The following is a 12,251-nucleotide window of genomic DNA, read 5'->3' as shown; positions in this document are numbered from 1 at the left end:
ACACCCACCAAGTAATGCTTATTACGAAACTATGTTACAGTATTTTGATGGCACCTGTTTAGTTGTTATAATTTAAGACATTTTATGCAACATGTAGTTATGTGCCCTATTGTGAACCGTTGTGAGGGCATCCGCTTAACCACGGCATAGAAAAGATTTTAAATAAATAAATCCTATTTAGCCGGGACCAGGTTCAGTGCTGTTTTCAGGAGGGAAACTTCGGGAGCCTTTGTCCCGAGACAAAGGCTCGGCGGTGCCGTGACCCCCCCCCCTCGCTTTGCGGGGTGGTGAACCCGCAGCAGGTAAGGGGCGCACGGGCAGCCTCCTCCTGCGGGGGGTAATTACTACCCTCCCTTCTCCCTCCCCCACCACCACCAGGATGGCGAGCAGCGCCTCCGCCAGTCTGCTTCCCCTGCTTGTTAGCATCGACGAAGTCCAATGTATCTTGTTCTTTTACTTTATGTTTATACGGCGCACTTAGTAAAGTTGTGTTAGTTAGAATTATGTTAATAATGTGCATCGATTACACCATCGCAGCTATTTACGCGGGTGATCGAGCCGGAAGGGCGACTGTCGGCCCGGGTGGGGCCCCCCCTGCTTGGAAATCACGGCAGGGTGGGCCGGGCATAAGGGGCTGCCTTGCTAGGAAACACGGCTTGCAGCCTGGGGGGGGGGGGGCACTGGTTTGGTGCCGGAAGTGTATTTGGCTCGCACCAGGGTTGATTAATCTGTTAACAACAATAGAGCTGCGGCCTTCTTCATCCACTTAATTTTGTATGTGTGAGAATTTAAGTCAGGGTGACATCGAGGGGGGGTGGGAGGGAGATAGCCAGAGGCATTGGTGCCGGGTCTTGGCATCACACATCCTTTCTGCCAACAAAAGAATAAGCAATTCTGTAAAAACTATTTTCCAGAGCCCGAGGCCCCAGATTGCAGGTTCTCAAGACCACAAAATGTCATGCAAGATGATTGATGCATACTCCCAACTGTAAAGAAATTACAGCTGCTGCTACTACAGTGAAACTGTTGCGTCTGGAGAGATCAGAACGTGACAGACGTAAAACAACTGTCAAAGATTAGAGGTACAAAGTAAGACATTTAAAATCTTCACTCTAAAAAAAAAAGACTAGGTCAAAAGCTAATGTTTATAAATGTTTCATTGGTAAATGTCAAAAGCCTATTACCTTTCTAAGTAGCTTTTTATCTTGCAAGCAGTAAATATAAAAAGAATGCTCTGTGTGCCAGTACAGAAACAGGTATGTACAGAAATAAAAGGACTACAGTAAAGGATGCAATAGCAAGGAATGTGCAGAAGGCGAAGATAAGGAAGTGGATAGTAACAGACAGAAATGAGAAACAAATCTAAGTTTACTGCAGAAGGCAAGCAAACAATACAAGCAAAACAAAAACAGAACAGAACAGATGTTCCTAGTGTGCCCAGTTATGCAGCTTTTGTGAAGAAAAAGGTGAAAGTCTCATCTGTGCTCTAACATGACTAATTGGGTGCAATCAGTGGTGGGACCCCATAAACACAACAAAACGGCATCAGCTGCCTGTTTCACGCCAACACCGTCCTATCAGCTTTCAGCTCTAATTGGGGTCAGAAGAGGTACCTGGTGGACTGGAGGAGCGGCCTAGGGGTTAGAGCAGGGGGCTTGAGACCAGGGTTCAAATCTCACTACTGCTCCTTGTGACCTTGGGCAAGTCACCTTACCCTCCATTGACTCAGGTACAAACAGCCCTCTGGGAACAGAAAAACAACTCCAGTACCTGAATATAATCTGCTCTGAAGTAATGAAAAGCAGAATATAACATAAATGAGTACTCTTTGCAACAAGCCAGCAAACGTCTTCCCTCTTATGTCATCCAGCTCTTGTAGCAACAGTCCTCAGCTAAGGGCCCATGCACCAGGGCTCCTTCTGGGATCCTGTAATCATATGGCCTAAACCCAGCCAACTAGGCGTCATCATTGTACGATTAGGATTCCTTGCCTGCCTCAAGTGGCTGGAGTATCCTTAGCACCAGCCAACCCAAGGAGCTAAAAACTTGAGCCAGGAATCAAACACAGATCCTGAGACAGTGGACCAATCCTCACATACATCAACCTTTAAAAAGAAATTTGCTGGGTTTGTTAAAAAATTCGTATTTTCTTCAGCTTTTGCCGTTGCACTTTCTTAAAAAAATAAATAAATAAGATGTGTGTGTGTGTGTGTGTGTGTGGTAAATGGCTAGTGTCAAAATGTTTTTGGGAAGGAGGGGTTCAGAGGAAAAGATACCCTCGAAGTATTTCATAGCTGACTGAGAATGGCAGGGTGGGGGCCACCCTTCCAGATCTCGAAGGCTTGCATTGTGCGACACCTTAGAGACTGGCTTCAGTGGTGCAGTGGACAAACTTGAATTTGAGCTTTGCTTGTCTTTACATTTGTTCAATATATTGCACTCCAGGGCAGAGATGTTGGCAGCCTGTCTTAGAACAAGTGTACTGATAGTGCAGAGATGGCTCCAAGCAGCCCTCTTACGCGTCTAAGATGCGCAAGACGTGTCGGAGACTCCTCTTTTTCCAATCTGGGGAAATTTAAGCTTTAGCCCAGGTACGCAGTCAAAAACTTGAAAACTGGGCCCGCTGGGATTGAGTGAGAGAAGTCTAGCATGATGAGGGCGTGGTGCATGTATTTCCCTGAACTAAGGAAGAAGTTTAATTTACAGCAGAAAGAATTATGCTTATCTACAAGTAAAGGATTACATAAGGACGCCAAATAGGGCAAATCTTACAAGAGTGTTACACTTGGAGGAGTTTTGGTTTTTTTTGTTTGGTTTTTTTTAATAGAGTTGGAGAGAATATCAGTTTCAAAGTTGCATAAATCTCTCCGGGGTAGCAGCCTGACATTCTTCCAGCCAAGTTGGTGAACAAATGGAAGAAAGAGTTAAACTTGAATCACACAGGGCTGTAAAATGTTTGGCGAGAATCCTGGGGCTAGTCAGCAACATGCACCTGAGAGAGACAAGAATAAGCAGACTCATGCATCCAAAGCTAAAACGACAACACACAGATCAATGTCAGAAGTGCACAGACCACTTTGGATCATCTATTCTGGTCCTTCCCTAGGATACAAGTATATTGGAGAAAGCTAGAAAGATTCTTGGAACATATGATAAGACAAGAGGCTAGGCTCCTTGTATAAGAAGTGCTTTTTGATGAACTGAGGATATTGGGGATTAAAGGGAAGAAATGAAGGTGGTGGGTTGTGAAAGTGTGTTTAACAGGGGAAAAGGGGGTGCTTTTGGCATGGAGGGAAACTGATCCTTTTAGACAATGGAGGAACAAGCTGCATGTTGCAATTGTGATGGGCATTATATTCTTCTGGTGAATACAAGAAGGCAGACCTGTAAGGAAAATCTCCTCTGGCCACAGGAGTTATAAAGAGCTCAACAAGCCATTTTAATACCGCAAATCTGAGCGGGCCCTTTGCCCATACAAACATGTAAAAGAATAAAAGTTCTGCCCTCTGTAAAAAGTACAGATAATAAGCAGTAAAACACATCCCCTGCTAATATAAATGGTAATCTTAAGCCAGCTGCTTTTCTGCAATTCCACAAAATGCAGGAGCAGGTTTATCTGAATTAAATTAGCAAGCAAGGAGATTTGGCTTGTACCAACAGCACGCATGATGTTCAATTCAGGCTAAACAAATGCATTCAACATTGTTGACTCTTTATAAAACATGGCTGGTTAAAATATTTAGAAAAACAACAGTAATAGTTTAAATCAACAATTTTTTTTATTTTTTTTTTTTACTTGTTAAAATGCTACTGAATACCAAAAGAGGGTAATTTTTAGGGATCTGCATTTGTTTGAAACAAAAAAACTGTTCAGTGGAATGAATGAGCCCATTTTCATTTTGTTTCAAACCAAAAAATTTAAAAAAAATGTGGTCTAATTTTCATTTGCAGGATATAGTGCAAGCTATTTCCTGAAAATGAACAAAACAAAAAAATAAAAAACTCAAACTAATGAATAAAAAATCCCCGAAAAACAAGTTCTATATTAACTTTATTGATTTTTGTTTAAAAAACAAAAAAAAGCTAGGAAAGTCATTGCAAATACAGGCAGTATACATAACATTCACTTACAGCTAATTAAGTCCACATTGGGGGAGAGATAATTTAAAGAAAGAAATGTAAAGTTTCAATAACAAGAAAACTACAAGATTATATATCATGGCCTATTCCTATGGACCATGAGACTGTGATGCTGAAGTGTGCCCGTCTTTTAAAATAATCTTCAAATTGAGCCAAGTCAAAGGAAATAAATTTATCATTTCTATATTTTACATTGCACTTGCATGGAAACTGAAAAACAAATCTGGCACCCAAAGCAAATTATTCTTCTTAGAAAGAAACACAAATTTCCTCCTTTGCTGTGTTTCCCTGTTAGCTGTATTTCCTATGTTATCTTTTGTCCAAGAAAAAGACTTTTCCTACTGCAGAGAAACAAATGTTAACGTCAATTGTTTGTTAGTTACCTTTAAATTTGAATCTGACAGAGTTGCCCTATCTGTAACTTCAGGCTGAAACTGCTCCAGAAAAGCAGTAACATTTAAAGATTCAATGGGCATAATATCTTTCTTTCTTACATCTTGATAAGTATTAGTAAAACAACCTGACAAATAGAGCACCCTCTCAAATTCAGGGATAGCCTCTTTAGACAGCTTTAAACTGTCAACATAATTCTTCACCATCTAAATTGGTGAAATTAGAAATCTGGGGAAATTTAAAAATCTCAAGTTTAACCTATGCAAATCTTTTCCCATGTTTTCAACTCGTCTATGTAAGAAGACATTCTCTTTTACAAGAACAGCATTAGTATCATGTAAAGTTGCACACTTTGAAGAAATTTCCTGCAACTTTTCACTATGCTACTTAATACTTTGAGAACACACATTCATCTGATTAGTAACATTACTTAAAGACTGTAACACAGAGTTTCTCATAAAGTTGATTCTATCTAAGGGCCTCATTTACCAATATCGCATTGGTAACGCATTAAGGGGCGTGTCCCATGCAAATGAGGCTTTTTTCGTGCAGTGGGGAAACATTGCATGCAGCGATGTTTTCGCGATTTGCGCAAATCGCGAAATATCTTCGCGGTGCGCGATAAAACCAACAAATCAGCGGACAGCCTATTTCCGCTCTTAGGTGCTGCAAGCAACATGTTGTATGAAACTGAGCAATTGTCTCACACCTCTGTTTAGTTCCCGGACAGGCATTTTGTGAGAGAGGGAGAGAGGGAGACTTGCTATAGATCCTACTCCCTAGACAGGTATTTGTATCCCTATGGGAGGCCCACCTAGTAACTCGAGGTGGGGATTAGATATGAGCGTAGGGGGTTGGGGGCCACGTTCACATTCAACATGAGACGTACGAACAGAACAGTGCTCTCTTGTGAAGATTTGATGACCTTCGGAGTGAGGAAACTCACTCCAAGAGGAGATTTGGGCAACATTCTCTCAACCTAGCTTGTTGTTGCCCAGGTAGAGTGTCCATCAAGCTAGGTTGAGAGAACATTGCCCAAATCTCTTCTTGGAGTGAGTTTCCTCACTCCGAAGGTCATCAAATCTTCACAAGAGAGCACTGTTCTGTTCGTACGTCTCATGTTGAATGTGAAAGTGGCCCCCAACCCCCTACGCTCATACCTAATCCCCACCTCGAGTTACTAGGTGGGCCTCCCATAGGGATACAAATACCTGTCTAGGGAGTAGGATCTATAGCAAGGCGCTCTCTCTCTCCCTCCCTCCCTCCCCCCCCCCCCGTGTACTGAAATAAACCGTTCGGAATTGTCGTGGACCGCGATAAACCTTTACTGGCCTCTAGCGCACAATGTAACGCGAATGAAAGGGTTGTAGCTATTAGCCGCGATAGGAGCCGCGCTAACACTGCGGCTGTTTCGCGGCACACGATAACTGTTTCCCGCTTTACATATGCTCCGCCCCAACTCCGCCCCCTGAATACCAAATTACAAATTTGCATTCGCAAATCGCGTTAATGGCTGTTAGCGCGATTTGCGAATTTATCTCCCGCGGTAACTCCTTGGAAAATGACCCCCTAAATTTGCAATTGCAGTCCATAAATTGTCCAATATGACAATAGCAGGCTTGTTAGGCAAACAGTAACCAATTGCTCCAACTTCTACGGGGAACCCAAAAACAGTTCCACTGAAGGAGAGCCCGTGCCATCACAGGCGCCTGTAAGAGTGGATGCCTTTATCCATCCTCTTCCACCTTCCAGGCTACCCATAGTTGGAAAACCTAACTGCGGTTGAAAAAGACCTGCTGGACTGAGACTTATCTCTTGAACAGAACTCAAAGCTCCTATTTCAACTTGTCTAGAAGTTACTTGCATTGAGAAATTAAAAGCTTCAAAGGTTACTTGGGAGATCTCCATGAGTTGGGGGGGGGGGGGGGGAACTGACAAGCACGAACTGGGAGAGAGACCTCGGAGTGATAATGTCCAAGGATGTGAAGGAGGCAAAACAATATGACAAGATGAAGGCTAAAACCAGAGGAATGCTGGGCTGTTTCAAAAGAAGCCTAACCAGCAGGAAAAAGGAGGTGATAATGCCCCTGTACAGATCCTTGGTGAGGCCTCAACTGGAATACTGTATTTTATTCTGGAGACCTCATCTCAAAAAAAAGAGGACAGAATGGAAGTGGCCCAGAAAAAGGTGACCAAAATGATGTGGGGTCTCTACGGAAAGATGTATGAGATGAGACTGAAGGAGCTTAATAGGTTTACCCTGGAAGAGAGAAGAGACAAGGCAGATATGATATAGACTTTCAAATTCCTGAAAGGAATTAATAATGTGCAAAAAAATCAAATCTCTTCTGCTGAAAAGGAAGCTGTAAAACTAGGGAGTCACAATATGAAACTACGAGGGGGAAGACTCAGGAACACTGTCAGGAAATATTTCTTCACAGAAAGGATAGTGGATGCATGAATGTCCTCCGGAAAAAGGTGGTGAAGACAAGAACGGTAAAAAAAAAAATTGAAAAAGGTGTGGGGCTAACAGAGGATCCCATCTGCCCAGAGAATGGAAATGAAGAAATGGGGTAACTTTTCCATTCCATCCTTGGGGTAGCCTGTACAGTGTGGCAGTTGCTACCACAAACACACACACAAAACCCCAAAACTTACTGGGCAGACTAGATGGACAGCGTAGGTCTTTATCTGCTATCATTCACTATGCTACTAAGTAAGTCCATGGGTATAACAATTGAACAGGAAAACCCAATGTTCAATTTAAAAGGTTCCCCCCCACTGGACAATTTTCTTCCATATTCCCTCCCTGTCATGCACTTAATAAATTTAAAATACAAACAGATACCGAAAGTTGGCTAGGGTCTCCCCCTGAGCTTCCGTTTGAAAAGATAGTCATCTTTTTAAACTACCAAACCCCTGCAAAATAGGGCAGGGAGGTGCCATAAAAAATCACTGTCTTTTATTTAATGAAGGAAACCATCTGGATTTGGAGTGTGGCAGAGCAACCTAAGTACCGCCTTGTCTAGTCCAGAAGGGCTCTTTTACGCCACTCCTGGCTTTTTTTCACAGATATCTGTAGAAAAGCCGAGACTACAACTATTACAACGCGACATAAAAAAAAATTTTTTTTAGGAAGGACGAATGGGTAAAACAGGTCCCCACCCACGCTCTGTGCTAGGAAGGTGTCTCCCTACCTGCCCAGGGTGGATACTTTACCTAATGGATTAAGCTACAATGGCTTATGCAGGGGGGGGCAGTCCCAGGGCTGGCTCCGCTGCCTCTTGCTACATCCCAAGCTCGTGCATTTCAAAAGAGAAGCAAGGGGGGGTAATGGAGGGGAGGGGGAGCTGCCCCTGTCCCGTTACCTTCGCTCTTGCCCAGGATCCGGCAGCACAGGGTCTGCAGCAGAACATTCGGCGACTTCTGCTCCGGCGCCGCCATTCCGGGCCTCTCCAGCTGGGGCAAAACCGCGCCGCCGCCTCCCGGCTCTAAAGGTCAGCGGCAGTCACCCCGGGCAACAGCGCCATTCGCTCGGAGCCCGCCGAAAACGCCGGGGGGAAAACACCCACAATGCCTCGCGCTGCGGCCGTCCCGATCCATCGGCCGTCTCGCAATGTTTCCCTCCCGGCGGGGAACAGCAGCCCCGGCGCTTTGGTTCCGGGGGAAGAATCTGCCCGGCCCCTGTGTCCTGCGCTTATTCTTTCAGCGGATTCGTAGTCGCTGAGTCAGAGAGAAAGCTTCCCAATAGCTTATGTAAGAGGAGGGACTGGACCGGCGATCTCAGTATATGGTTTTATTACTTTTTTTATTGCCAAAAAGTGAATTCAATTCATTAGTAGCTTTTAAGGGGGAAGGGAGCATTTTACTCCTGTAAAGCAGAAAGGTGTGTAATACCTGGCGTGTTTGCAGCCACTTGAAAGGAAACAAAAACACTACCTCTTTCACATTTGTGAAAATCCATACACTTGGGTCCGAAAATGTGTGGCACCAGCAAGTCACAAGCCTCATATAGTGTTGTTTTTGGTTTTTTTTAATAATTATGCGTTATCAAAACTAATTTTCCTCCGGCTTTTTTGGGCTGCCAAGTCAATTAGCGATGGTGAACTCCAGTCCTCGAGTTCCACCAACAGGTCATGTTTTCAGGATATCTACAATGAAAATGCATGAGAACGATTTGCATGCCCTGCCTCCATTGTATGCAAACTATCTCATGTATATTCATTGTGGATATCCTGAAAACCTAGCCCAGAGATTCCCAAACCTGTCTTGGGGACCTCCCAGCCAGTCAGGTTATCCACAATGAATATGCATGAGATAAAATTTGCATGTTAGGAGGCAGTGCATGCAAATTTTCTCATGCATATTCATTGTGGATATCCTGAAAACCCGACTGGATGGGGGGGGGGGGGCCCAGGACAGGATTGGGAACTACTGATCTAGTGAGTAATGGCAACATGAGCCTTCATTCACAGCTACCTAGGGTGTATTCCCTAGTTTTATAATCTTTCCAAGCATACCCATTGCAAGGAAAGTTCTTGAACTGGAGCCACAGACAATTCGCTCCTGAACCTATTACATGTGCTCCCTATTTTCAGTCAATCTCCCTATTTCCAGTCCTGTCACCAGAGGCTGAGTCATTGCTTCTGCAGCAACCACAGCCCTCAACTGGCCTGGGTAATGGAAGTTTCACCTGAGAATTTATTTGTGGTCTTCTGTACATAAGTGTGCAGCTCTTACTTCTGTGCCAACAGACTGGCTTGCAAATGCTCAGGGCCCGATTTAAGGTTTGATGATCAAGGGCAGGGGACAGGTTCCCCTTAAGAAATCCCAAGCGTGAGATGGAAAGAAGTTTCCCCAGTACACTGCCCATGGACCATTCCTGGGTGATGGATTCTCTCCATCCTCCCGTGGCCTGTTCTAGACTCCTCTCCAGCTTTTTTCTTACCTGGATGATTCTGGCCCGGTGAAAATCTGCAGGCAATGGCAATAGGCAGAAAAATCAGCATGGGCCTGTAAGCTAATGTGAGTTCACATGCACTATAGCGACTCCACCCCTCCCAAAGGGAAACCTGTTTGAGAGGGAGGGAAGGCGCTCAATGGCTTACAGACCCTATGCTGATTTTCCTGCCTATTGCCGCCACCACCTGAAGATCTGCCAGAGCAGATTTTCACATCCTTCAAAATGTGTCAGTCTAGGCAAATGCCTATGTTATGCCTAAATTCAGACCTGGAAATGCTGCTTCTTTTTTTAATAAAGAATTTCCTTTATTAATTTTTCAGATATTTCCATAGATTAAGAAAAATTTCCCGCACGTACTTTTGTTCGTGCACCAGGCGCAAACAAAAGTACGCTGGATTTTATAAGATATGCACGTACCCATGCGTATCTTATAAAATCCGGGGTCGGCGCGCACAAGGGGGGGTGCACATTTGTGCAACTTGCGCGCGCTGCCCGTTCCCTCCGAGGCCGCTCCGAAATCGGAGCGGCTTCAGAGGGAACTTTCCTTCAGCCTCCTCCCACCTTCCCCTCCCTAACCCCCCCCCCCCCAGCCCTATCTACACCCCCCACCACCACCTTTGTCGACAGTTATGCCTGCCGGAGATAGGTGTAACTCGCGCGCCATCACGCAACCCGGGGGCTGTTCCGGAGACCTCAGCCACGCCCCCGGAACACTCCCAGGCCGGCACCTCACACACACACACCCCCCCCCCCCCCCCCCGACATGCCCCAGGAACGCCCCGAACGTCGCACCACCCCCCGACACGCCCCTGACGCATGTCCCGGGGCTTGCGCTCGCCGCCGAGCTTATGCAAAATACCCTTGGCATGCGCAGGGGGGTTTTTAAAAGGGTTACGTGCATAACTTATACGCGTAACCCTTTTAAAATCTACCCCACATTGTGTACTTTTTTTCTTGGTGGGTTCTAACCTCTCCTTAGTTATTGGGTGATTAATAGATGTAATGGACAAGACCTGAGGTTTTACCTTCATTGGCTAGGACTACCCAACCCCCTCTGTGGTGGAAAAAACTTCTTGGAGGGCACAGACTTTCTTCATTCAGGAGAAACCACTGAAAGAGTGGATGAACCCAAGGGTCCAATTCCAAGCAGCAACTCAGAATGAGAACAGTGCTGATAGCTCCAACAGTTTCTGTTTTGTTTTTTTTCCACAGAAGCAAAGTTACAAAGATCACAAGCTCAAGGAAACTCTTCAAAGATGATCAGGTCCTGGGCTCCATCAATAATTACATCAACCATGTGTGAAAACAACTGAATATCCTGTTGTCCTCGGAAAGCAGGTTACAAGTAACTTTGCTTTCTGAAAGAAACTAGCAGGTCGATACTGTAAGACCGCGGGAGAGCGGACGAACGCCCGCTCTCCCGGCGCGCGCACCGGCCCCTCGCCGGTGCGGGTGATTCAGTATTTAAATGAGGTGACGCGGGAAAAACAGGGAAAAGGAGGCGCTAGGGACACTAGCGCGTCCCTAGCGCCTCCTTTTTGTCAGGAGCGGCGGCTGTCAGCGGGTTTGACAGCCGACGCTCAATTTTGCCGGCGTTGGTTCTCGAGCCCGCTGACAGCCACGGGCTCGGAAACTGGACGCCGGCAAAATTGAGCGTCCGGTTTTCGGCCCGACAGCCGCGGGCCGAATTCAAATTTTTTTATTTTTTTTTACTTTTTTTTACTTTTGGGGACCTCCGACTTAATATCGCTATGATATTAAGTCGGAGGGTGCACAGAAAAGCAGTTTTTACTGCTTTTCTGTGCACTTTCCTGGCGCCGGAAGAAATTAGCGCCGACCTTTGGGTCAGCGCTAATTTCTTAGAGTAAAATGTGCGGCTTGGCTGCACATTTTACTTACTGAATCGCGCGCGCATACCTAATAGGGCCATCAACATGCATTTGCATGTTGAGGGCGCTATTAGGTGCCGCGGGTGGGCCGCGTGTTTTCCTCCCCTTACTGAATAAGGGGTAAGGGAAAACACGCGTCCAGAGCAGGCTGACAGTGCGCTCCGACAGAGCACACTTTACTGTATCGACCTGTAGGTGTCAATATTGTGGCATACCCACAATGTAACTGAGCAGGCCTCCCTCAGCTTGAAATGATTAGGCACAATGATTTTCTGCATAGTAATATACCACTGCTGCTGACTCCTAAAACTATCAAACTGGGTCTCAGTGGCTCCAGTCATTTCTTTAATGAGTGAGTTTGTCTTCATCCATTCTGGAAGTCAGGCTTGCATGTGAGGACCAAAGAATGTCCACTTCAAAGGCCACTTTACATGAGAGCAGCCATGGGAAAGAGGTAAATGCAGATGAGGGCCATAAAACAACTATGAAAAGATAACCCATTAGTATATCAAGGAGACTACTCCAAGGGACATCGGTAAATTATAAAGATTTCTCTATACTGCTTCATTACTGGCCTAAAAGCAATTGCAGTCTATAGCCTGGAAAACCATCAAACTTGTTCAGCTGTAGATTGGGGATATGTCGGACTAGACCATATGCCTCTGGATAAATATATTATTCCATTAGAAATCAGTCATTAATTTACAATTTTTGGGAGAAATTATTGATCTCTATTTCAGTGATAGGCATATGCAATAAGACTACAAAACATACATTTGGATGCATGTGCAATATTTTTCAATGTCATTTATTGGCATGCACATTTATTGTATGGGGTCACTGCGTAAAAAGTGGATAAATATATT

General features: G+C 45.0%; 1 protein-coding gene across 1 annotated transcript in view; it reads right to left on the bottom strand.

The window, feature by feature from the left end:
- The window catches only part of TUBGCP3 (tubulin gamma complex associated protein 3), a 208,751-nt gene extending 200,530 nt beyond the window's left edge, over positions 1-8,221 (bottom strand). Inside the window, exon 1 of the mRNA XM_029604687.1 lies at positions 7,902-8,221. Coding sequence (XP_029460547.1) covers positions 7,902-7,977 — 76 coding nt within the window. The 5' untranslated portion in view covers positions 7,978-8,221. The remainder of the gene's footprint in view (positions 1-7,901) is intronic.
- Positions 8,222-12,251: the final 4,030 nt, after the last annotated feature.

The sequence above is a fragment of the Rhinatrema bivittatum genome, chromosome 5 (genome assembly GCF_901001135.1).
Source record: "Rhinatrema bivittatum chromosome 5, aRhiBiv1.1, whole genome shotgun sequence".
NCBI lineage: Eukaryota > Metazoa > Chordata > Amphibia > Gymnophiona > Rhinatrematidae > Rhinatrema > Rhinatrema bivittatum.
This window is presented reverse-complemented; position numbering and strand designations above follow the sequence as displayed.